General features: G+C 35.0%; 1 protein-coding gene across 1 annotated transcript; it reads right to left on the bottom strand.

Moving 5' to 3' along the window:
* Positions 1–4,016: 4,016 nt before the first annotated feature.
* LOC112024215 (probable WRKY transcription factor 32) lies at positions 4,017–18,692 on the bottom strand. Its single transcript, XM_024056860.2, has 5 exons — positions 18,179–18,692; positions 18,039–18,088; positions 6,120–6,814; positions 5,836–5,994; positions 4,017–4,659 (listed from the first exon to the last, which is right to left on the bottom strand). Exons 1-5 carry the CDS (start codon positions 18,474–18,476, stop codon positions 4,302–4,304), a joined length of 1,560 nt encoding a protein of 519 aa, XP_023912628.2. The 5' UTR covers positions 18,477–18,692; the 3' UTR covers positions 4,017–4,301.
* Positions 18,693–24,201: the final 5,509 nt, after the last annotated feature.

Raw genomic sequence — 24,201 nt, 5'->3', positions numbered from 1 at the left:
CAAGATCACCAATAATGTGGGGTATTCCTGTTCCAGAATTGATTTGAGATGATGACCGTTGGATGCACCTGCTCTGTAACGATTTTCATTTTTCAGCCTCTAAATCACTGTTACATATTTATCCTATCGAACAGGGATAAAGTGAGATAATGACCGGCACAGCTGACGGATATTCCGGGACTCAGTTGTCAGAATTGTATCGGATAATACATGAACAAATGGTTTAAAACGCGTTTCTTACAAAAGGATTTGGGCTTTGACTTAAGCCCAAATGCTTTTCTACTTGTTTTTAGGTAAAATTATTAGACTACTACTTTAGCCCTATACAAATCTCTCACTCTCTCGGAAAATGGGTTTTACCTTAGGAGTTATCAGCCTGCCACCTGCTTAGATCTCTCTCTTTTCTGTTTCCATTCTTTTATTTCAGTTAATATTGAAAATTATTTTTATTCCAAATTTGGCGTGCTCTCACGATTGTTGACAAGCGAGTGATACACGTTAAATAATCGAACAGTTTCCGGCAGATGATATCAATCCTAATGGGTAAGAGAATTCTTACCATTTTTATGTTGCCATGGATTCAAATCATGTCATTTCTACCTATTACTCATCTTGTGAGCAATTTAATTTTTATGGATGCTTGAGAATTAATAAACCCTCCAACTAAGTCTATTAGTACTAAAGAGATCCCAAGCTGAAACAGAAGAAATAAGAGGAAGAGGGCCTTGGGAAATATCCTTTAAAAATCATTTATGTACAAGTTGAATGAAGCCAATGCCATCTAAACATTATAGCATCAAAACCGGAACAAGAGAACAGTGGCACCAGTCCAGCATAAACTACCGACTGCACTTGTAATTTTCGATCCTTTAGAATTCTTAGAATTACTACAGCGTAAAGTTCTTATAACCTTATCATGCATCATTTATCTAAGTGGTCTAGGTCTCTGTCACGTTCTCAACAGCTTAACAGTGATAATAAACATTAATGAGGTAACAAAATCTAACTACTCATTAATAATTGTCAAAATTTAATAACTTAAAACATGGAGTTACCTTAAGAACTTGAGAGAATGTCGATCCATTATACCTGTGAACTAACTTTGCTATTTTCATGTGAGAGCCATCAGAACCAGCTAACCTGGAATTGGCTTCAATGCTATCCCCTAACCAACTAAATAAGCTGAGATCCACCCAAACCCAATAAGAATACATCCCAATTAACAAAACGCATTCTAATATCAAGTATCTCCATCATAATACTAAAATGCTCTTTGACCATGCAGGGATTAGCCTTGACAAGGTTTGTTGGAAGTCAGCAAGGAATAGAAGTTTTGAAGAGGGATTTATCTTTCTTTTTACCCTTCTACACTTATTTCTTTCCCTTGGAGAATGATATGACAATCGAAAGTTCCTCCAAGGGTAGCTTTCTTTTATTGGTTTGCTTTCTTAGGTAAGATCTTAACAACAGATAACCTTCACAAAAGACGTATTCTTGTTCTTGATTGGTGTTATATGTGTAAGAGTTGTAGAGAGTTGGTGGATCATCTACTTCTTCATTGCCCCATAACATATGATTTGTGCTCATTGGTGTTCTGTTTGTTTGGAATTCACTAGGTATGCCACAAAAGGTTATTGAGTTGTTTGAGTCTTGGCAGGGTAAGTTGGGCATCATCGCAATATAGACTTTTGTATACTTGTGCTACATTGCTTGATGGGGTGTATTTGGCGTGAAAAGAATGTTAGAAGTTTTGAGAGATGTGAACGTTCTCTGCTAGAGATTAAATCTTTTTTCTTGCAAACTCTCCTTGATTGGAGTGTAGTTTTTTCTCATCCTTCTTGTTTTTCCCTTCCTGTTTTACTTGATCATTGTAATTTTGGTTCTTGATATTTGCCCCCACAATACTTACTAAAAAAGTAGCTAACTCGAGTACATCCCCAATGTACTCGAGTTAGCTACTTTTTTAGTAATATTTTACATTACCTATCAAAAATACTAAAATGCTCAGATAGAATCTTCTCTTATACTGACTTGACTAGAAACTTGGAGTAGCATAAGAGTTGTAGGGAATCTTCTTCATTGCCCCATAGCATATGATTTGTGCTTATTGGTGTTTTGTTTGTTTGGAATTCACTGGGTATGCCACAAAAGGTTATGGAGTTGTTTTAGTCTTGGTAGGGTAAGTTTGGGCATCATCGCAATATAGACTTTTGTATACTTGTGTTGCATTGCTTGATGGGGTGTATTTGGAGTGAAAGGAATGTTAGAAGTTTTGAGGGATGTGAACGTTCTATGCTAGAGATTAAGCCTTTTTTCTTGCAAACTCTCCTTGATTGGAGTGTAGTTTTTTCTCATTCTTCTTGTTTTTTCCTTCTTGTTCTACTTGATCATTGTAATTTTGGTTCCTGATATTTGCCCCCACAGTACATCCCCAATGCAAGTTTTGAAACCTGAACCGTTCATTGAATCGTAAAAGGGAAATGTTCAAGGTTTTTGAGGTCGAACTGAGGTCGAACCGTGATAACGTCATAATTAATTTAATAATTATTTTAAATATAAATAAATACATTAAATTAGTAAAAATAGAAAATTTAGCTATAATAGTCTCCAAATAAATATGAGATTTATCTTTCAAATATATTTTTCATATCATAATTTTCATAAGACACATAAAAAATATTAAATCTTAAGCAAACCTAATAAACAAACAAATAAATAAGTATATAACAATATTATAGTGGATGATATAATGAGTATAAAAGTTTTATATATCATCCACTATAATATTGTTATGAAAATACTGTGAACATCTCATTTCTCTTTTAAATTTCTTATACTTTTCAAAGAGAAATAATATGTTCACAACATTTTTACAACAAATCCTAAGTGGTAGGTTGTTATTGGTTGCTATTGTTGAGTTAAAAAAGTAATTTCAGTGCTAAATTTAAATTTGAACCAATAATAACTAACCATCTGTGATTTGTTGTAAAAATATTGTAGACGTAGTACTTCACTTTTTCAAATTGCCTAAGTACAATCCGTTTTTTCTTTTTCTGTTTCTTTTATTTTTTCTTCCTTTTCTCTATCATTTGATTGATTAATTTATCTCCTCCACCGTTTATAATTCTTTATCTATTTCTTTTTTCTTTTATTTTTTTATAATATCTTAAAATTTTCTCATCCACCCATTTAAAAATTTACCTTCCAATGCCTCTTTTACTTTTCCAATGCCTAGTTGCCTACACGTTTCTTCAATATGCCCTTTTTCTCTTTTTTGATGAACCCTCTTCACTCTTTCTTCTTCACAAATCTCCTCAGTCCTCACAAAACTCTTTCTCTACCTCCTTCTCAGTTTCACTCACGGAAACAATCATGGTTTTTTTTTTTGGTCAAAACTCTTGCAGAGCATTACATTATCACCGTGCAGTGGCTGCTATTTTCTTCTTCTTCATCCATTTTTTTTTGGGTCAATTTTTTTTTTTTGCAGAAGCTCTCAATGTCGAAAAGAAATTTACGCCTAAAACTATCCAGAACATTGATGCGAGTTCAACATTTGACAGAATGTTATGGTTGAAGCTTCGACAATGGTGATTTGATGCTGTGAGTCTATAATGTTTTTATTTTTTTTAATAAAAATAGCTCTAACTTGAACCGCCAAAATTGCTCACGGTTCACAAAACCAAGCGGCCAAACCGCAGTTTGTACAGGTCCCTGCTTTTTTTGCATAAAGCGGTTTTTTTATGTTAAACGGACCATAATTCTGAGCGGTTCAAGGTTTTCCCGGTCAGACTATACTGTTCGGTCCGGGTTTAAAAACTTTGCTCCAATGTACTCGGGTTGGCTACTTTTTTAATAATATTTTACATTACCTATCAAAAATACTAAAATGCTCAGATAGAATCTTCTCTTATACTGACTTGACTAAAAACTTGGAGTAGCTGCATCATTCTCTTTTTTAGATCTATTTTAACTGAGGGAGATGTTAAACTAAGAAGCAAATCTCAACATTAAAGATCTTGCTAAAAAAGGGCCAATTACTTCTATATTGATACACTACTATCAAGCCTGTTCCAAACAAGGTGCATAAATACCAGATATACACAACTGTTTACTGAAAGACTACAGCAAAAAGTGGGGGCCAAAGAAAAAAAAGAAAAAAGCAAACTACAATAAGGAACGAATAAAAGAAAAAGGAAACCAAACCTGCCAAATCAATCACTTATATAGTTACAGCTGCATGACCTTAAAAAGAGTTCGGTCAATCATCTTTTATTCCCTTGGGCCTTCCAGCAAAGGAGCATTCAGCAAGGCTTGATTTCAAATCCAATGCTAAGAAGCGTGCGAGCTGATTCAATTGCTTTCTCCCCTCCAAGTTCCATGGCCTCACCAGTCAATTCTCCCTCTGTATCCACCGACCACTGGGTAGAAGATGCTTGGTTCTGTAAAGCGTCAGTTTTCTTAGATTGCAAATTGTTCATGGAAGCAGGAGCAGCAGCAGCTACAAGAGGAGCACTTGGTGGGCCATGTCGCTTCTTTGGCACAGGCATGTCATGGTCATGTACCCCCTTATATGTTATAATCACGGCACTTGCATTATCTACGGCTGTCTCAATGTGCTTACGGACAGGACATCCAGCCGAAGTACATCTGTAGTAGTTTCTGTAAATATATTCAAGAAATTTATTAGAATAAAAGGAAGAGAAACACAGATTAATTTCAATTGGAAGGTAACAAATTTGGTGAAAAATTGGACTTGGAGGATTTGGAATTGGCTACATGCAGTGGTTGCTTTCCACTTTGATCAGTGCAGCAACTTACTGAGAAAATCCCACCAAAAGGAGGTACATCTCACTCCATGAGAGAAAACTTTTACTCAATGACAATACAAACCATATTTTGCAAAGAACATTTAATTTGGGAAAGACAAAACATGGAGTATGCAAATCCAATGATGTAAAAACTGCCGAACAGGAGGTTTTTGGAGTAAAAAGCAGGACGGTAATAATTCTTAGCCACATGCTGATTTTCTAAGTAATACAATGGTACTTGCATGGTATGATTTCCAATGGTCATCCTGTACTTGGTACTTGAGATATATATATATATATATATATATATCACATTCCCCTAGTTAATCTATTTTGGATCAAATGGCATATCCTCCCTCATAAACATAGATTGGATGCTACTTTCTGTATGCTCAGGTGACACCCTTCTTTTTAATATACTTTTATTACTTATGAGTATGGGAGCATTAGTTGTCTTAACTTGAAAAAAAATGGGAATTAATGGTTGAATGATAGATTTCTCAGTGTCTCATTCTATTGGACAATCCAAGAAACCGAATGACTATTTATTTATTAAACTTAAAAGCCACAACTTACCAAGGACCTATGAAATTAGATTCAGTCCTACATATTGTTTCCAACAGAGGTTATATGAGAATGAGTTTTTTTTACACCAGCCTTACGTTCATAGCATTAGGCATACTGAAGACATACTTATCTCATTTGAGCAATGGGGCCTCATATCATTTGAGCAATTTCTAGCGAAGACAAAGGTATGAAATGATTTCGGTTATTTTAAATGGCATAAAAAAACAACAATCCTAAGGTTTAAGGAGAATGCAGTATTGGAGGGGATAACCAACTATTGGACATCGACATCTTTTTAGCTACATAGAGCACTGAATCATTCTTCTAACTGCTGCAATTTAATTGTGAAGTTACACTACATAGATAAGCAGCAACATAACATTAAAGGATAGCAGTATCATGAGCACAGCCACTTCTAAAAATAAAGATTAACATATTAAACAGTGGATCAGGCATGCACCTGGGGTGGGGATTTCCCTTCACCATTTTCTGTCCATACTTGCGCCATCTGTATCCATCACCTGAAATCCCCACATCTCCTGCTGCATGCACAACAAATTTAGGTTTCTTGCCGGGTTTTATTATAGAACCTGAATTTGCCAAGTTGCTTTTCTTCACTCTGGTTATCAAAAAGGAGGAAAGAACATTAAAATCAGTTATTACAAATCCTTCCCAGAAAAATACAAAATTGTAGCATCATAAATGAACATAAATCCAATGAAACCAAATTCAAGGAATCCTTGCCTTCTTTTTGGCTCTGGTTCATTGACATGCTCCTCCTTGATCTTAGTTTCACAATTCCCATTGGAGTCACTAGAGTTCTGTCGTTTTCTCTCAGAAATCAAGGGCGTTTCTTTTGAAGCTGTGGGTGGCTCTGATTTATTAAGCATTTGGATGGGATGCTCTGTAACACTATTCGCTACAACTAGCTCAGTAGATGATGCAAGCTTATTTTCCTTCGTACAGTTAGACTTCCGAGGTGGATCATGACTATGTTGGCTTTTATAAACAATCTCTATTACCCTACCTGAGTGATCAGAGCATTCAATTTTCTTTGCAGAACAGTCAGAAAAGGTGCATTTGTAATAGCTTCGAGAACCTTTAGGACTCTTCACTTGCTTCTGACCATATTTCCGCCAGTTGTAACCATCAGAAGATGGTGTCTTCACAACAGGAACACTTGACATAGGTTTCAAGTCAGAAGACACTTGCAGGTCTGATTTTGGTGTGCATTCATCATTGACCTTCACTGGGGAAAGTCTCTGTTCTAGTAGAGTTGGGCTTGGAAGAGATGAAATTGATTGTGTAACAGAAGTTGGTGATAGTTCAGATGGAGAAGTTGGACATACAGCCACCTGAAACTGATTTTGTGTCTGAGCATCAACAAGCTGGGCTGTTGCACTTGCCAAAGCTTCCTGCGGGGACACCCCAACTTGATCCTGAGAAATATTTAGCAAAGAAAATTTAATGAAAAAAAGAAACAAATACATCTTAGACAAGATGCAATGAGAAGCACTTTCTTTATTTGTTGCAAATTTGCAATGCAAAGCTCAATCCTCAAAACTAAACGTTTGAATAACAATAGCCGCAGACCACATAAGAAGAGTCCACATATACTGCCCACAAAAGTGTACAAGTTCACAAATAGTAGTAACACATCATACTTGGACCCTAAACTTTAATGGATTTTATAAAGTCAAACTTTGATAGTTCCTTCTGTAGGACAAACCAAATGTGAATTGTGGCTATTTCTATACCCAATGGATTGTTGATAGTATATCGTATTCACTTGCTTCATGCATGAAGTTTGGGGTGTTAAATCAGCATGATATGGATGGCTCTTCTACAAAGCCATAAGGCATGTAAAGAGATTCATTTGGAAAAAAATCATGGCGAGCAGCAATCATTTCATTGAGATTAGTTGAGCGAATATTCAAATTTTTGAGCCATGGTATTTGCACCACAACTACACAGAAAAGGTAGTTTTTATTTATTTATTATATTGGTGGTCTCTTTTTTATTTTTGGTGGACACTTCTAATAGGATCCAAAGACTGCAAATGGATGTCAACCCTTTGGCCAACTATGACTTCTTTGTTATCTTAATACAGAATACCAGCTTTTACAGTTGGCTTCCCTTGCTACTCTTTTTCAATATGAAATCTCCATTTTTATATATGGAAATCACATATTAAACATTCTCATGATTTTGTTTTATTTCCTATTATTTTTTTTTATGAATAAGAAATTATTCAATCAAAAGAAAGTTGGAAACAGAACACATTACAAACAGGTTGTTGCAGACATCATCCTTAGACAACAAGCTACTCTACAAGATTCAACTTGTGAAAACACTGTATGCAAGCTTCCAAATACAACTCAAAGCTTTATTCTGAATTGTGTTTTTAACTTTGGTCCTAGAAGCCAATCTGTTATAAACTGAATACTTTAAATTCTTTCATTTTAGTTGTTTATTATCCAATTCAGCTCATTATCCAACAAAATTGCCTATTAAATAGGCAGCTTCTCAATAGTTCCTTCCATATCCCTTTTGTCACTGAGCAATCAAAGTATAGATGGTCTCTGGTTTCTAATTGAATTTAGCGAAAGACATGTATCATATAACCCCTATAACCCCATGTAGCCATCCTTTCTCTTGAAACCAACCTATCTTTGATATCCAGCCAATAAATGGAGGCACGTTTAGGAATGTGACGAGGAGACAAGATTCTTCAACCAACCAACAATATTAGACTTCTCTTTAACAGTTTACCAAGTATTAAATTTACCATATGCAGCAAGTAACCAGACAGCTTCCTCTTCCACATTATCTATTTTTACCAGCTTTGAATCTGAACCAAAGCATCTGACATTGCTTTTGGCCAAAACCAGCTTCCATTTTGTATTGCACCTGGCAGCTTGGCATTCATATTGCTGCCAGCATAACATATAATTTGGTTTCCACATTTTAGGAATAAGGGCACATCTTGGTGGCATTGATCATCCCACAAATAAATCATACCCCCTTGCCCACTTTAAACTTCAAAGATAGATCTTGCAGCATCTCTTAATCGGAAAAGTTCAGTCCATCCCTATGTACACTCCCTTGGCATAGGTATCACCTAAAAACTTCTCCCATTGAGTGGCTAAGCATTGACCCAAGATACCCAAATGGAACCGCTTGGGCAAACACGTTGGATGCCCAATTCCAAGCTATCATCTTCCTCAACCCTCCTTGTTTAGGGACAATTACCACTTCCCAAGCCATTCAAGCACCCATTGCTTTCTCAGCCTTACCAGTCCATGAGTGTGCATTCAACCTTTGTTCAACCGGTTAAAAATATTTCTTCTTGGCAAAATGAATAAACCTGAATGCTATACAAAACTGACTTCATTAGCTGCAATCTACCAGTCTACCTGCAAAAGGACAGTATCCTTGCACTCTATGAATAAATTCTAGCAGTAGTCTTGTCCACCAATGGTTCACAATCATACATATTAAGCTTATTTGAGATAAGAGGGAATCCCAAGTATTTAAAAGGGAGCTTTTCTTTTATGAAAACTAACATAGTTAATATACACTCCCTTAACTCTTCAGAAACCCCCAGCAAAAAATCATTTCACTTTGTTGCTGTAAGTTGATAAATAAATAAAAAGAAGTCTATTTAAACTCCTCCAGCACCTACTTGATCGCTCTGGCAGGCTCCATTTGAGTGCCCCCAAATATGGTTAAATCATCAGCAGAACAGAGAAGCTGAACCCAAGGACATTTTGGATGGAAGCCAAAACCCATGTTACTCCTCACAAAAAGCTGTATCATCCTTGTGAATACTCCATTGCTGTTACAAACAATATCCAACCAGACTCCCCATTATTTGCTACTGAAGCCTTAGGAGTTATAATAGATGTTTCAACCCAATTTATTAAATTTCTTGAGACCCAGATTGCTGCTGAAATACAAATGCTAAAATCCCAGTCTACCAAATCATAGGCCTTCATCAAACCTATTTTAAGAGTGCATCTTGCTGCACCACCTTCTCTATGATAGTTCTTCACTAATTCTTGTGCAAGTAGAACATTATCTGCTATTTTTCTAGACTTGTACCATGCAAAAATGTTGTTTGTGTAAAGGAAAATGAAATCCCTTCACACCCCTTAATCCTCTCAGCCAAAATCTTGGACATACAATTACAAATGGTCTTAAGACATGCTATAGATCTTAATTTATAGACCTGTCTGAATAGTTACCTAAATAGAAAGAATTGATGGCTGATGCAGAAACCAGATTGATGCTGACTGATTTCATTGGTCTAGATTGTTGTTGATATGATGAAAATTTTATTTTATTTTGAGTATTTTATGGGATTTGATTGCTAATTATGAGTTAATTTTCCTTTCTTGTTTGATGTAATTTGGAACCCTATTTACATTTTATGGGCCCTAGAGAAAACATTATTGGTACATTGATATACAACAACTAAGCCTTGGTCCCAAAATTTTTAGGGTAGGCTATGGATCCCTAATCAAGGTTGGCCACATTTATTCTTTTCTACTATTTCATTCTATCAGAAGTCATTTTCTCTATTACTTCCTTGATTGATGTCATTTTTTACTACTATTGATGATGTTTTTGGTCTTCCTCTCTTTTTTAATTCCCTCAACTTGAATCAACTCACTCTTTCTCACCGAGACCTTAATTACTTTTTGCTAAACATGACCAAACCATCTCAAGTGACTCTCCCTCATCTTTTTATCAACATGGGTCACTCCTATCTTTAGTCGAATTTCCTCGTTTTAAATCCTATCTTTCTATATATTCCACTTATCTATCTTAACATTCTCATTTTAACTAAGTTATGTTGTGTCTGTGATAAATGTCATATATTTTGTTCATAACCAACTTGTGGAGCACACCTTTGGTACTTTATTAGGGCAGGCTCTTTGATAGTGACCTTCTTTCGTTTAGTCAGGCTACGAAAGGCAGCCGGTCCCTAGCCCAGAAAAATAAAAAGGGTTGCGGTACATTGATGGCTGACATGAAATTAATGATACGTGGATTTGATGAATACAATTCTATTGAAGATTTTTCATGGCTTGGTGGTGATGCCAAGAAAATCTTGGTGCAGAAGCTTAGGGTTCAAGCAGCTCTAGGTATGAAGTCTAGAGTTTTTTTTTGTTTTTCTTTATTATGCACGTGCTCTTTTGCAACTTTTTGCTGCATCAGTTTGAGTATCAAAGCAAAGTTTGACTGTGAACTGAAACCCACCCCAAGTTTTCACAAGCCACTAGTCGTAAAATACTTTTTAACCCAACCCCCACCAAAGCCTTCAATAGTTACCATCGACCTTGAAAACCAATCAAAAAACCACTGTCATCAACTCAACAACCCTCTCCAGCAGCCCTACTTGTCCATCGCAGGCCGTGACCACATAACCGACTTCCAACTTGAATCAACCAAAACTTATTCTTCCACCTACGAATCAACGACCAAGACTTATTTTTCCATCAAAGCGTCAACCAAGACTTACTCTTCCACCTTCGAATCAACAACCACCATCAACCCCAATCCTGCCGATTGAAATATTGTACTGCGATCAAGTCAACCTCACTATTGCTGGCCAAGAATCACAGTACTGTTGACTTGAATGTAAACAATGACACCATATTTCCACCACAAAGTCAACCACAAGAGATTTATAGAGTCAACACCTAAGCCCATTGACTTACTTGCTCCTTGATTGATCATGTGTGCAACGTAAACAAAAATCCTCTAAAATTAACAACCCATTTGTTTGAACTTGTGATCCAACCCAAATCAGGTTAGCATAACCCAACCCATAAAAAAAATAAAAAAATAAAAAAAAAAAAAAAAAAAAAAAAAAGGGAAAAAAAGAAGAAGAAGAGGTCGTACCCAGTGCATGAAGCTACCAAGGCTTAACCTCTTAGCATAAGCCAACACATCTTAGGTCAAAATTTTCTTCCTCTCTTGCGGAATCAATTTACCATCAGAATATAAAACAGTTATCATACACCATTGACTTATAGCCTGATTTCATTAGTTGATATTTCAAGCTGATAATTTTGATTAGTCACTTATGGAACAAACCCTAGAAACCATATCAAAAGCCATCCAAGAAATATTTATAGAGGGAGCTTGAATCAATATTTGATTAGACAAAGTAGTGATTTCCTTCAAAAGGCTATTTTGTGAAAAACCATGTCTCGCTCCCACATAAGGAAGTGATAACATTGACATTGAGGGCTTGCTATCTTCCAAGCAAAACTGTCAGGCCCATTTTAATAGGTACCCAGGTCTGGGGCACACCAGCACAGTTTAGAATATCCAAATCATGTCAACCCTCAGAAACCTAAAGACTGAGGAATGGATAATAGTGAACATTGAGATACCTAAGGTGAGTGAAATTAAGTGTGCATTATCACAACCTAAAGAAGCAACAAAAGAAAAGGAGTAAAAAACATTATGTCTGAAAAGGGTGTTAAACAAGGTTCCATTCTACCTGCAGCCCAATGTGCACCCAATAGTTTTGTCAATAGATTTATCAACTCGCATGCGACCATGTGAAGTGCTAGGTTACAAGCCTATTTGTTGCACATTTCTTTATATGAATTTTTTTGGTCAATGTTAAAACAAGTTTCTGCGCACATAATCATTCACATTGATGCCTCCCCAATTACTGACCTTCAAAATGAGCAATTCATTTTTCTTCCTTTGGGGGACCAATCTTTGAGCCATTTTTTATGTGCTCCTAAAAGTCTCATATGGTAGTGTATCTTTGCAGGTTCACACTAATTCACACTCCAAGTTAAAAGGTCTAAAATAATGCATGATGCATTGATGCTCTGCCTCAAGTTTACCCCAAATTTTTTTTTAATTTTTTTTGGGGGTTTGGGGGGGGGGGTTGGTGTTGGAGGAAGGAGATGTCTGAGTATTTTTAACCCATGATTTCAGCCCACAAACCATAAATTTAGTCGTGTGTGCGTGTGTGCACGTGTGTGTGTTTCTTTCAGAAGATGAGTTCAATATTTTCAAGTTCTTGAAGAAATCCAAAACAAACAAACTTGAGCCATGCATCCTACAGGATAGCCTATATCTTTCGGGCAACACTCAGTTTATCCCAAGTTCACTCTGCACATGCAATAAGGCCAGGAAAGAGGGCTCAGACGTATCAATTCTGTCAAGTTGTTGAAGAATGCTTTGGAGGTTTTTGAGAGTTTATCTGGTTTAGGCCAATCCCTCCAAGAGTGAGATCTATTGTGCTTCTATTCAAGATGAAGTGAAGGATCAAGGACTAGATTTTGGACTCTTTAAGGTTTAAGGAGGGTAAACTCCCAAACCTCAGATTTTTGGTAAACTTATTGCAAAGGATTGCAAGCCTCTTATTGACAAAGTGGTGTTCAGGATCAATCCTTGGATCACAAAGAGGATTAAGATCCTTTGGAGTTCTTAGGGTAACTCTACCTTTTCTTTTCTTTTTTTGATAAGTAATAAGATTCATTGAAATCAAAAAGAGAGGAACACCGAAGTATACAGGGAGGATACAGGGGTGAAAAAATAAAAAACGAACATTACAAAAATTGAGAAAATCCAAAATAGAAGAAAAAGGATGGTTTCTCTACACAGAGAACCAATCAAGTAAGGTTCTAAAAAAAAGAAGCTTGAGATCAAGCATGGAACGCTCCTTGTCTTCAAAACACCTACTATTTCTCTCCTTCCAAATACACCACATCAGACAATGAGGAACAACCATCCATAGATCTCCATTACGATGGCGACCAAAACGACCTTGCCAGCATGCCAAAAGCCCAACAACAGAGAAAGGCATAACCCAACAAACTCCAAATAACCCAAAAACCATATCCCACAACTCCAAAGCAACCCTACCTTTTTTTTTAATAAGTAATAAATTTTTTCGAATGGGGACATAGGGTAACTCTACCATAGAATCTGATGTAGGACAAAATATTCTAATTAATTTCTGTAATATTTTATATTTGGCATTTTTTTTTTGTAATTTTCATTATTTTAGGTTTAGGGCATTTATTTCCTTGTTTTTAGGTGTTTTTTAATGTTATTTAGTCAAATTAGGGTTTTATATGCTATCGTAGCCGCCTTAGGGTTTCTAATTACCCTAGGTTTTGTTTTTACTATTTAAACACATTGTAGCCTCCCAAGGCAATTTAGTTTTTAAACTATTATCAATAAACACAGACATTTTGTCAATTTTTCTTTTGGTGGATTCTAGTTTTATCTTCTTGTGGATTCAGGGAAACCCTTCGTAGATTTGAGGTTTACTATCAGAAACTAACAGTTTAGTTTCTGTTCCATCAAGAGAGCATCATGTGCTTCTCTTCAGGCTTCCGCGACATCAGTTGGTATCAGAGCCTTGACTTATCCTAGTCTGATTGCTAACCGGCGAGACAGTAACCAACACCACAACAACAACGAATAACTTAGCAAGTATTACGTGATGTACAACAAGCACTCACCAATATCTACGCTAGGATGGCATCGTTGAAGAATGGAAACAATAGGAATAACTGCAACGGAGACATAACTCACGGGCAACCTATTGGTAAGCAAATTTTATATAAACCTTATAAGAAAATTGCAAGTTTTAATGGTTATTTTTTAAAAGAAGATTTTCTTGACTGGCTTCTTGATTTAGAAGAGTATTTTAATTTTTGGAAGATTTGTGATGAAGAAAAGGTGCGGCTTGCATCTAATAAATTAGACACTGAAGCAGAAGAATGGTGGGAAGACATTCAAATTGATAGAAAGCGACGAGGTAAGCATCCAATTCGCTCTTGGCAAAGAATGAAAAAGGTATTAATTGATTTATGGTTTCCTAATGAATATTATGATATACTAGATTATACAAGTGTTGATTATAAATCTGTATATTCATATGAAAAGCAATATGTTCAAAACATGAAAGGTCAACCACAAAACCAAAATTATCACAGTCAAGTCCATGTGTCAAGTAAAGAAAAGAGTTTGAGGGTTGAGAAGAAGCAACCTATTTCCAAAGAAAATTTTGTCGGAGTTAAAAAAGATCAAGAGTTGCAACAAGTTATTGAATTGAAGATTAAAGATACCACTTGTCAAAAATTTGATGAAGATGTCAAAAACACAAAGGTTGAGTTAGTTGTGGATGATGACAGGAATGAAGATATGGTCATTATTGAGAACATTATGGAAGATTCAATTGAGGTCAAATATGAGGATGAGTCCACAACTCACAATCCTGAGGTTTCAGTTGATTTGTTGAAGATGACTACACAATATGTTGATTTTCTTGGAGTAGAAAATTTTAATTTTATTATCAACCCTTTGTTGATTGATGTTGTAAATAAATTGAAGATAGATGGGAAGAAATTTTATGCTACACTTTATGACAGATTCAAGTTTCAGAACCAGATCAAGTTATTAAAACATTCAAAGTATTTGTTTATTTGGAGTGGAAGATTTCAGGTTTCAAGAATGAACTCGAGGACGAGTTTATTTCAAGTGGAGGGGTCTGATGTAGGACAAAATATTCTAATTAATTTCTGTAATCTTCTATATTTGGTATTTTTTTTGTAATTTTCGTTATTTTAGGTTTAGGGCATTTATTTCCTTGTTTTTAGGTGTTTTTTAATGTTATTTAGTCAAATTAGGGTTTTATATACTTTCGTAGCCGCCTTAGGGTTTCTAGTTACCCTAGGTTTTGTTTTTACTATTTAAACACATTGTAGCCTCCCAAGGCAATTTAGTTTTTAGACTATTATCAATAAACACAGACATTTTGTCAATTTTTCTTCTGGTGGATTCCAGTTTTATCTCCTTGTGGATTCGGGAAAACCCCTCGTAGATTCGAGGTTTACTACCAGAAACTAACAGTTTAGTTTCTGTTCCATCAAGAGAGTATCGTGTGTACTTCTCTTCAGGCTTCCGCGACATCAGAATCCCTAAAATCCTATGAATCCATTTTGAAATGCGAGGATTGAATTTTGCCACATCATCAACAATTTAAATGGATACTAACATATTATTTGATACTCATAACCCTTTTTTTATTAATTTTTTTACTTATCAAAAACAATTAAATAGAGACCAAATTGTGGTAGTTAACCTTTAACTTAAATGTTGATGATATGATAAAATCCAATCCACTCATTTTAAAATGGATGTATAGGATTTTATGAATTCTATGGTAGAATTAGCCTAAGAAAACTAGAAGATTTTGAACCCCACAAAGAAGCTATCCTTTGAGGATGACAACAGTTAATACCATCTGTTCTGTTTAGGATTCAAGTTTTTTGGACTAGTGCCTTTGACCTCCCAAAGAAAGTAGTTAAGGAGATAGTACAAAAGCTTTGTTATTTCCTTTAGAAAGGTGTAGATTAGGTAGTTTCCAACTAGAATGCACAGACAATTCATTTTGGGTGCTATACCCATGTCGTATTCATGTCGTAACGGTGTCCTATCTACTATATCATGTTATAATTTTTTAAAAATTAATTGTGTTGCTGTATTGTACCAGTACCTATACCTGTGTTTGTGCATCCTAGGTTTGTAGGGCCAAAGTGGCTTAGAGTGCCTTGCGTTGCCCTAAGAAAGGGAAGGGTGGGGGCTTTGTTTGAAACGTGTGGAGAATTGGAATAAGGGTAATATTATGAAACATAATTGGAACTTGCTCGCACAAGCTGGTTCCATCTAGGTTGCTTGGGTGAAATTGCATTTATTGAAGGATCATAGCTTTTGGAGTAGCAAAATCCCTAAGAATTTCTCTTGGGGCTGGAAGCAATTAGATCATTTATAAAGTTTTAAGTTGGAAATGGTGTAAAAATTTCAGCATGGCATGATAATTGGCATCTAGAGGGTACTTTTTTTTATTTTTTATTTTTATTTTTATTTTTTATAATAAGTTTTATTGATATCAAAAAAGGAACACCCTAGTACACAGGGAGTGTACAAGGGGTCAACAAATCAAGTACAAAAATTACGAGAATCAAGGAAGTCAATAAAAGAAGGGAATGATTGGTTTTGCATAGCAACCAACCAACCAAATAAAGTCCTAAAGAAAAGTAAATTGAGGTCTGGTATGGATCTCTCAATATTCTCAAAACACCTACTATTTCTCTCCCTCCAAAGACACCATATTAAGCAATGGGGAACAATTAACCAAATATAACCATTTCGATGACGACCAAAACTGCCTTGCCAACACGCTAGGAGCCCCAAAATGGATTGCGGCATAACCCAGCTTACTCCAAATAAACCCAAAATTATAGACCACAGATCCATAGCAACCGGCCAATGAAGAAAGAGACGGTCAACTGATTCACCATTACACTTGCACATGTAACACCAATCCAATATCCAAACCTTGCTTTTTCATAAATTGTCAATTGTCAAACTTTTCCCTAAAGCCGCAGTCCAAACAAAGAAAGCTATTCGAGAAGGAATCTTCTGTTTCCATATACTTTTCCAAGGAAAACAGTAGTCAGTAGAGCCCACTAAAATTCTGTAATAATCATTAGCCTTAAACCCCTTATCTTTGCTAGGTTTCCAACACATCTTATCCTCACCAAACCCCCTTATTGAAGAACCATATATGATATTCATGAAACCTAACATAGCCTCTAATTCACGAGCATGCACACCCCTAAAGAAATTGACATCCCAAAAGAGGACGTCATTGGTGGACTTCATAAGCGCAGCCACACTAGTCTCCTTATCCCTGCAAAATCTATAAACAAGTCAAGATAACTAACTGCAAGGGATGCTCACCACACCAACGATCTTGCCAAAACTTCACCCTAGACCCATCACCTATATCATACAGAATATGGCGTGAAAAAAAAGGCCATCCCTGACTAATATTTTTCCATAAACCAACACCATATGGACCATTAACAGATCTGGTACACTAGCCCCCCATACACATCCATATTTCACCTCTATCACTTGCCTCCAAAGGGCATCCTTCTCAATCCCAAATCTCCATAGCCACTTCCCAAGCAAAGAGGGTACTTCATTCCTCAAGTACGGTTACAGAGTGATACATGATGATGTGAGTTTTTTCAATGACAAGTTTTCAAGTGTTCTAAATGATTGAAATTGGATGTGAAAGCCTGCCATATCAAAAGAATTAGTTTCAATCCAAAGCAAACTTCCTCTGGTTTAAGTTGGGGAACTGATAAAATCGCATGGGTAACTTGCAGAGTAAAGACTCGTTTTTTTTTTTTTTTTTTAAGTGTTGTAGTCTTGTAAGTCTGCTTGTTTCTTTGTAGCTTGTTTTGGTGTGCAACTAAATCCCCAGTCATAACTCATAACCACTTTCAGGACCCCAAATTCTAAATGTTACTAAAACTTTAACCTTGAAAAAGAAACAGTCCAAAAACAAGAAAAACCATTCCCTCCAACACGCTTTCAGATGTAAACACTGAATTTGACATGCTCAAACAAAGGTCTCACAATTCAACTTACAACTAAGCAAATATCGCAGAGTTCACAAAATTCACGTTAAAAAGTTCAGAAACACAGATAGCCAAGAACAAATGCATAGTCACTGTTCAGAAAACAATGCATCAAACCACAAAAACCAGTAATAAGCACTCAAAATTTCAAAAAACAAACGCGAATTGTTGAGCTCCTAACCTGGACTTCAGCTCTGCCAAGCGACTGCGAAGTAGAATTCACCGCCAAAACTGTCAGATCAACACCACAATTGATTCAGCTCCACCACAATTCCATCAAAACCAAAAAAATCAACCAAAAAAAATAAAAATAAGGCCTACCAGCACAGTGATCGTTCAGTGATGACTGAAGCGACGAAGAAGACGGCGCTAGGGTTTCGAAATGAGAATCTCCCAACTTAGGTTCACCGAGCGGTGCCGAGCTCTGTAACTCACTGAGTGGCTCTTCCTCTCGTTCATCCTCTTCATCCTCCTCCTCCTCTGATTCTTCAACTTCTTCCTCCTCTGGATCTTCTTCGTACTCTTCTTCTTCTTCTTCTTCTTCTTCTTCTACTACTACTACTTCATGTGACTTCGAATTCTCTACTCGGAGAGCTTCGAAGCTCTCGTTCCCAGCCATAACCGACTCAAGAGAAAGAAGTAAAGTTCCGTACAATCCAAGCACTTCTTTATCTATTTCACACTGTCCGAAACCGTCACCGAATTTCCGAAACGTGCTTCGGATTCTGTGTCTCTAACCGGCATAGATTAGGAGAGAGAGAAAGATTTTCTAGAGAGAGAGAGAGTGAGAGCGAGAGCGAGAGAGTGTGTGAGATTTTTATTTCTATTTTTTGTGTTTTTGGAAGTAATCAATGCTTTAAAGCGAAGAGACCAGAGAGGTGTTGTGTGTGTGTGTGTGAGTGTGTGTCTGCGCGTGTGTGGGTGAGGGTATATATGTCCTTGACTGAAATTGACTCTCTCTCTCTCAGGTGTGTTTCTGTGGAGGGGTTTAACGGCCGCCGTTTATTTCTCCGTTACGTCAGGTTTGGGGATCGCCGTTGGTTTTGTTGACTTTGACGGCTTCCTTTAACGGAGGAAAATAATGCTGGTTCTGTTGACTGGGACATAGTGAGTGAGCATTTGTTTAATTTGTTATTATGGCGTATATGGAACTGTATAGTTTAGTGGATTGAGTTTTCGGGGTGATTGGAGAGAAGAGTGTAGTTAAAGCTTAGAAAAGGTGGTGCTTGTACTAGCTCGTGTCTGCAATGTTTGGGATCATGGCACATGGAGAAACTCAGAAAGTGACACCAATTTGGGGACCAGCTATTGATACTTAGGAGATTTTGGTGCTGATTTTCAAATTGATAAAAAAAATATATAAAAATTTGGTACTTTTTTTGTTTCATGGAAGTACAAGTGACAAAACAAGCAAATTGGGCCAAAAAACGAGCTATTTTAAGCAGGTTATAAATATGTTGGGTCAATTAGGTTGCGAGTTGAGTTAAGTTGACTTTTATTTTTTCACATAATTTTTATATTAAAAAAATGCATTTGTTAATTGATAAGTTATGCAGTCAATTATTTAGTGTGAAATGTATTATTTTAAATTCACCACCCATATTAAGAAAAAGCTTAACTCAACAAATTGGTATTTTTTCAATAATTTTAAAATTGTACAATATCAACATACCATAATAGAGAACAAAATTACTAACTAAAACATTACAAACCAAAACAAAATAGCACAAACACAGAATAGTCTAATCCACAATTGGAAAATCTAATTAAAATAAACACACAAGTTTTACTTCTACACAATATCAACATACCAAAATAGAGAACAAAATTACAAATGCTTTATTAGATAGCAATACACAAGTTTTATCTTTTATTTTGAAAAGTCATTTTATTTTTTTGGATATGTACCGATAAAATAAAATAAAATAAAAAGCTTAAATATTCATAATTTATGTCAATTTCATTTAAATGCTATTGTGTTCATTGCTTCTGCAATGACCATCATTGCGCTGGATTCAAGTTCAGACGCAAGGAAATGTATCACATTATCACCACTAGCAAATACATCATGGGGTTTATATGGGACATTTTGGGATCTGCTCTTCATGGACTCATTTTTGCTCTTTCAGAGCTAGTTTTGTGAAATAATTAGGCAGAAGGCCCTCCCATGATGTGTTAGAGCAACAACTCATGGTTACTATGTTTGCCTTTGTCTTTACTCCTCACCTCCATTGGGGTTATTGTGAGTGGAGAGTTTCAAGGGCTGAAATCTGAGGCTAAAAGTTTCAAGGGTGGTCTTCTCTCCTCCTTCTTATCTGGAGTGCAATCACTTTTCAGCTGGGGGTACTAGGAGCTATTACTATGTTATCAGGGAGTCCAAATTTTCTGTCTCATTTTTTCTATTCCATTCTATACTCCACCAATAAATACTTGTCACGTGTTCACCTAATTAATTAAATACTATTGTTAATTAATAACTGTAGTATTAATAAGTCAACAATGATAGTATTTATTAATTAGGTGAATACATGGCAAATATTTATTGGTGGAATATAGAGTGGAGCAAAAAAAGTTGGACAGAAGATTTGGACTCATTATCAGGGGCGGCTTGATGTATTTAGGGCCTAAGGCGAAAAATAAAATAAAACCTTTTATATATTTAAATATGACTTTTTAAATAAATAAATATAATAATATTACCTAAACTTTATTTTCTTATTTTAGATGCAAAATTACTAATTAATATGAACCACATAGAATATTTTTTTGAGAAAGTTTATAGACACAAAAAAATTTGACAAATTTTTTCACACTTGTTGATGTGACAAATTAATAATGATAAGTAAAAAATTATGTTAGTAGTAGACTTAGATGAGAACTAGTAAAAATTTGATAACTCAACTGTTGTGAAAATTTTTGTGTATTGTTTTTTTTAGAAGTGCTACATTCACAAAATTTTCACAACAAATTTTAGACGTTAAATTGTTACTGATTCTAATTTGAACCCACTACTTAAATCACTTTTTTTGTCCACCAATAGCAGCCAATAATAACCTACCACTTAAGATTTGTCGCGGAAAATGTTGTAGACATAGCATTTCTTACTCTTTTTTTTTTTTCTTATATTTCATTTGATAAAATAATATTATTTTAGGATAAATTACAAAGTTAGTCCCTATCCTTTACATCATTTTTCAATTTGGTCCTTAACCTTTCAACTATGTCAATTTAATTTCTAACCTTTTCAGTGCCATGTCAATTTGGTCTTTGCTGTTATCTTTTAGATGGAAAAATTTGATGGGTAATAAAAAGTGATTTTTCATGCCACATCACTGTACTGCCACATCTTATTATTAAAAATTTAAAAAAAAAAAAAAAAAACCCCTATTTTTGTATTAACATGATCAGATTACCCTTCCCTAAAAATTTCTAAAATTTGTAAAATCCCTAATCTTTCTCTGTCTATAGTCCACATCTCCATCTCCAACCTCTTCTCCCTCATCCTCACGTTCATACCCCCATTATCTATCCTGCAACTTGGAATTTTCAGTTGCTTTAGCATTGACCATGAACAGATTCTCCCACTCCCATTGTGAGGAGGATTTCTCATTCCACTCCATCAACAATAGGGAAAATCCAGAAGATGCACAAGCAATTGGTCACTACATCCTCCAAGCATTACTCAAATAATTAAATTGGATTTGTTCAAATTCTACAGAAAGAAATCGATGCACCGAATATTTAGAGTAGCAAAAATCTATCAAGACTATAATGTAATGTCTTCCCAGCTTTCTTCTTTGCTTCTGATGACTAGTATATCACAGAAAGTAAACCCAAAAGGTCTTTCAAAAAAAAAAAAAAATTCAAAGCACTATATGGCTTAAATTATGCAAATAGTAAGCATCCGAAAATAACAATTTTCCACATTTTGGCCTATAAGACTCAGAAAAATCAATCACCATCTTTAGGCCCAAAAAATAAATTCACACACAGATTTTCAGCCAACACAGAAGCAAATTCCAATCTCAAAATTTGGTGTTTTTTATTTATTTATTTATAATCTATGTGGCGGTACAGTTGTCAATTTATGACATAGAAAATTATTTTTTATTATTCTGTTTTACACGTCAGATTTTTTCATCTAAGAGATAATAACAATGATCAAATTGACATGACATTGAAAAGTTAGGGACCAAATTGACACAATCGAAAGGTTAGGTACCAAATTGACAAATGGTGTAAAGAATAAGGACTAACTTTGTAATTTACCCATTATTTTATTCATTGGCTAATATTTGAATTTAATTAATACTATTACAATAAAAGAAATAAACCTATTGATTAAAATTTGGAAACTTTTTCTACTTGGGTGCCTGAGAAGATTGGGGGCTTTAAGCTATTCTGTAGAACCGGCTTCAAAATCGTCTCTCTGGTGGTAACCTTTTGGTGTTTTGGCTCATATATTGTAAGCAAGGAATCCTCCTAACAGTTGGTTCTCAAGTTTCCAGTGGAAACATTTTTCTTCTCATATCACCATTATGTATGTAACTACATATGTATCATATATATATATATATATATGTGTGTGTGTGTGTTTGTGTATATATATAAATTTTTTTTTTTTTGAGAAACCATATATTCATATATAGATGAGTGTGTTTATGTAAATATTGATGTATGTGTTCATGTATACATACGTGTGTGTTCATATATGGATTTGTGTACATGTGTATATATAAGGATATCTTAGCCATTTTACATAAACCTCTGTAAAACTCTTTTTTTTTTTTTTTTTTAGAGAGAGAGTTTTAACTTATGGCGTTCGCTTTACATTGCGCTGGATTCAAGTTCAGACACAAGGAAATGTATCACATTATCACCACTAGCAAATACATCATGGGGTTTATATGGGACATTTTGGGATCTGCTCTCCATGGACTCATTTTTGCTCTTTCAGAGCTAGTTTTGTGAAATAATTAGGCAGAAGGCCCTCCCATGATGTGTTAGAGCAACAACTCATGGTTACTATGTTTGCCTTTGTCTTTACTCCTCACCTCCATTGGGGTTATTGTGAGTGGAGAGTTTCAAGGGATGAAATCTGAGGCTAAAAGTTTCAAGGGTGGTCTTATCTCCTCCTTCTTATCTGGAGTGCAATCACTTTTCAGCTGGGGGTATTAGGAGCTATTACTACGTTACGAGGGAGTTCAAATATTCTGTCTCACTTTTTTTACTCCACTTTATACTCCACCAATAAATACTTACCACGTGTTCACCTAATTAATTAAATACTATTATTAATTAATAACTGTAGTATTAATAAGTCAATAATGATAGTATTTAATTAATTATGTGAACACATGACAAGTATTTATTAGTGAAATATAGAGTGGAGCAGAAAAAGTTGGACAGAAGATTTGAACTCGTTATCATGGGCGGCTTGATGTATTTAGGGCCTAAGGCGAAAAGTAAAATAAAACCTTTTATATATTTAAATATGACTTTTTAAATAAATAAATATAATAATATTACCTAAACTTTATTTTCTTGTTTTAGATGCAAAATTACTAATTAATATGAACCACATAGAATATTTTTTTGAGAAAGTTTATAGACACAAAAAATTTGACAAAATTTTTCACAATTGTTAATGTGACAAATTAATAATGATAAGTAAAAATTATGTTAGTAGTAGACCTTAATGAGAACTAGTAAAAATTTGATAACTCAACTGTTGTGAAAATTTTTGTGTTTTTTTTTTTTTTTAGAAGTGCTACATTTACAAAATTTTCACAACAAATCTTAGATGTTAAATTGTTACTGATTATAATTTGAACCCATTACTTAAATCACTTTTTTTGTCCACCAATAGCAGCTAATAATAACCTACCACTTAAGATTTGTCGCTAAAAATGTTGTAAATATAGCATTTCTTACTCTCTCTTTTTTTCTTATATTTCATTTGATAAAATAATATTATTTTAGGATAAATTACAAAGTTAGTCCCTATCCTTTACATCATTTCTCAATTTGGTCCCTAACCTTTCAACTATGTCAATTTAGTCTCTAACCTTTTCAGTGCCATGTCAATTTGGTCTTTGCTGTTATCTTTTAGATAGAAAAATTTGATAGGTAATAAAATGTGATTTTTCATGCCACATCACTGTACTGCCACATCTTATTATTAAAAAATTAAAAAAAAAAAAAAAACCCTATTTTTGTATTAACATGATCAGATTACCCTTCCCTAAAAATTTCTAAAATTTGTAAAATCCCTAATCTTTCTCTGTCTGTAGCCCACATCTCCATCTCCAACCTCTTCTCCCTCATCCTCACGTTCATACGCC

The sequence above is a fragment of the Quercus suber genome, unplaced genomic scaffold (assembly GCF_002906115.3).
Source record: "Quercus suber isolate HL8 unplaced genomic scaffold, Cork oak 2.0 scaffold_138, whole genome shotgun sequence".
In the NCBI taxonomy this organism is placed as follows: Eukaryota; Viridiplantae; Streptophyta; class Magnoliopsida; order Fagales; family Fagaceae; genus Quercus; species Quercus suber.
The sequence above is the reverse complement of the archived record's forward strand: the minus strand, read 5'-3'. Positions and strand labels throughout refer to the sequence as shown.

Excerpts from the sequence above, each read along its gene's own strand:
- LOC112024215 (XM_024056860.2), bottom strand. The coding sequence starts at position 18,476 with ATGGCTGGGAACGAGAGCTTCGAAGCTCTCCGAGTAGAGAATTCGAAG. Across the intron at positions 18,089-18,178 it reads ACTGAACGATCACTGTGCTG|TTTTGGCGGTGAATTCTACT; the intron begins GTAGGCCTTATT and ends TTGATCTGACAG. Across the intron at positions 5,995-6,119 it reads GAACCAGAGCCAAAAAGAAG|AGTGAAGAAAAGCAACTTGG; the intron begins GCAAGGATTCCT and ends TTTGATAACCAG.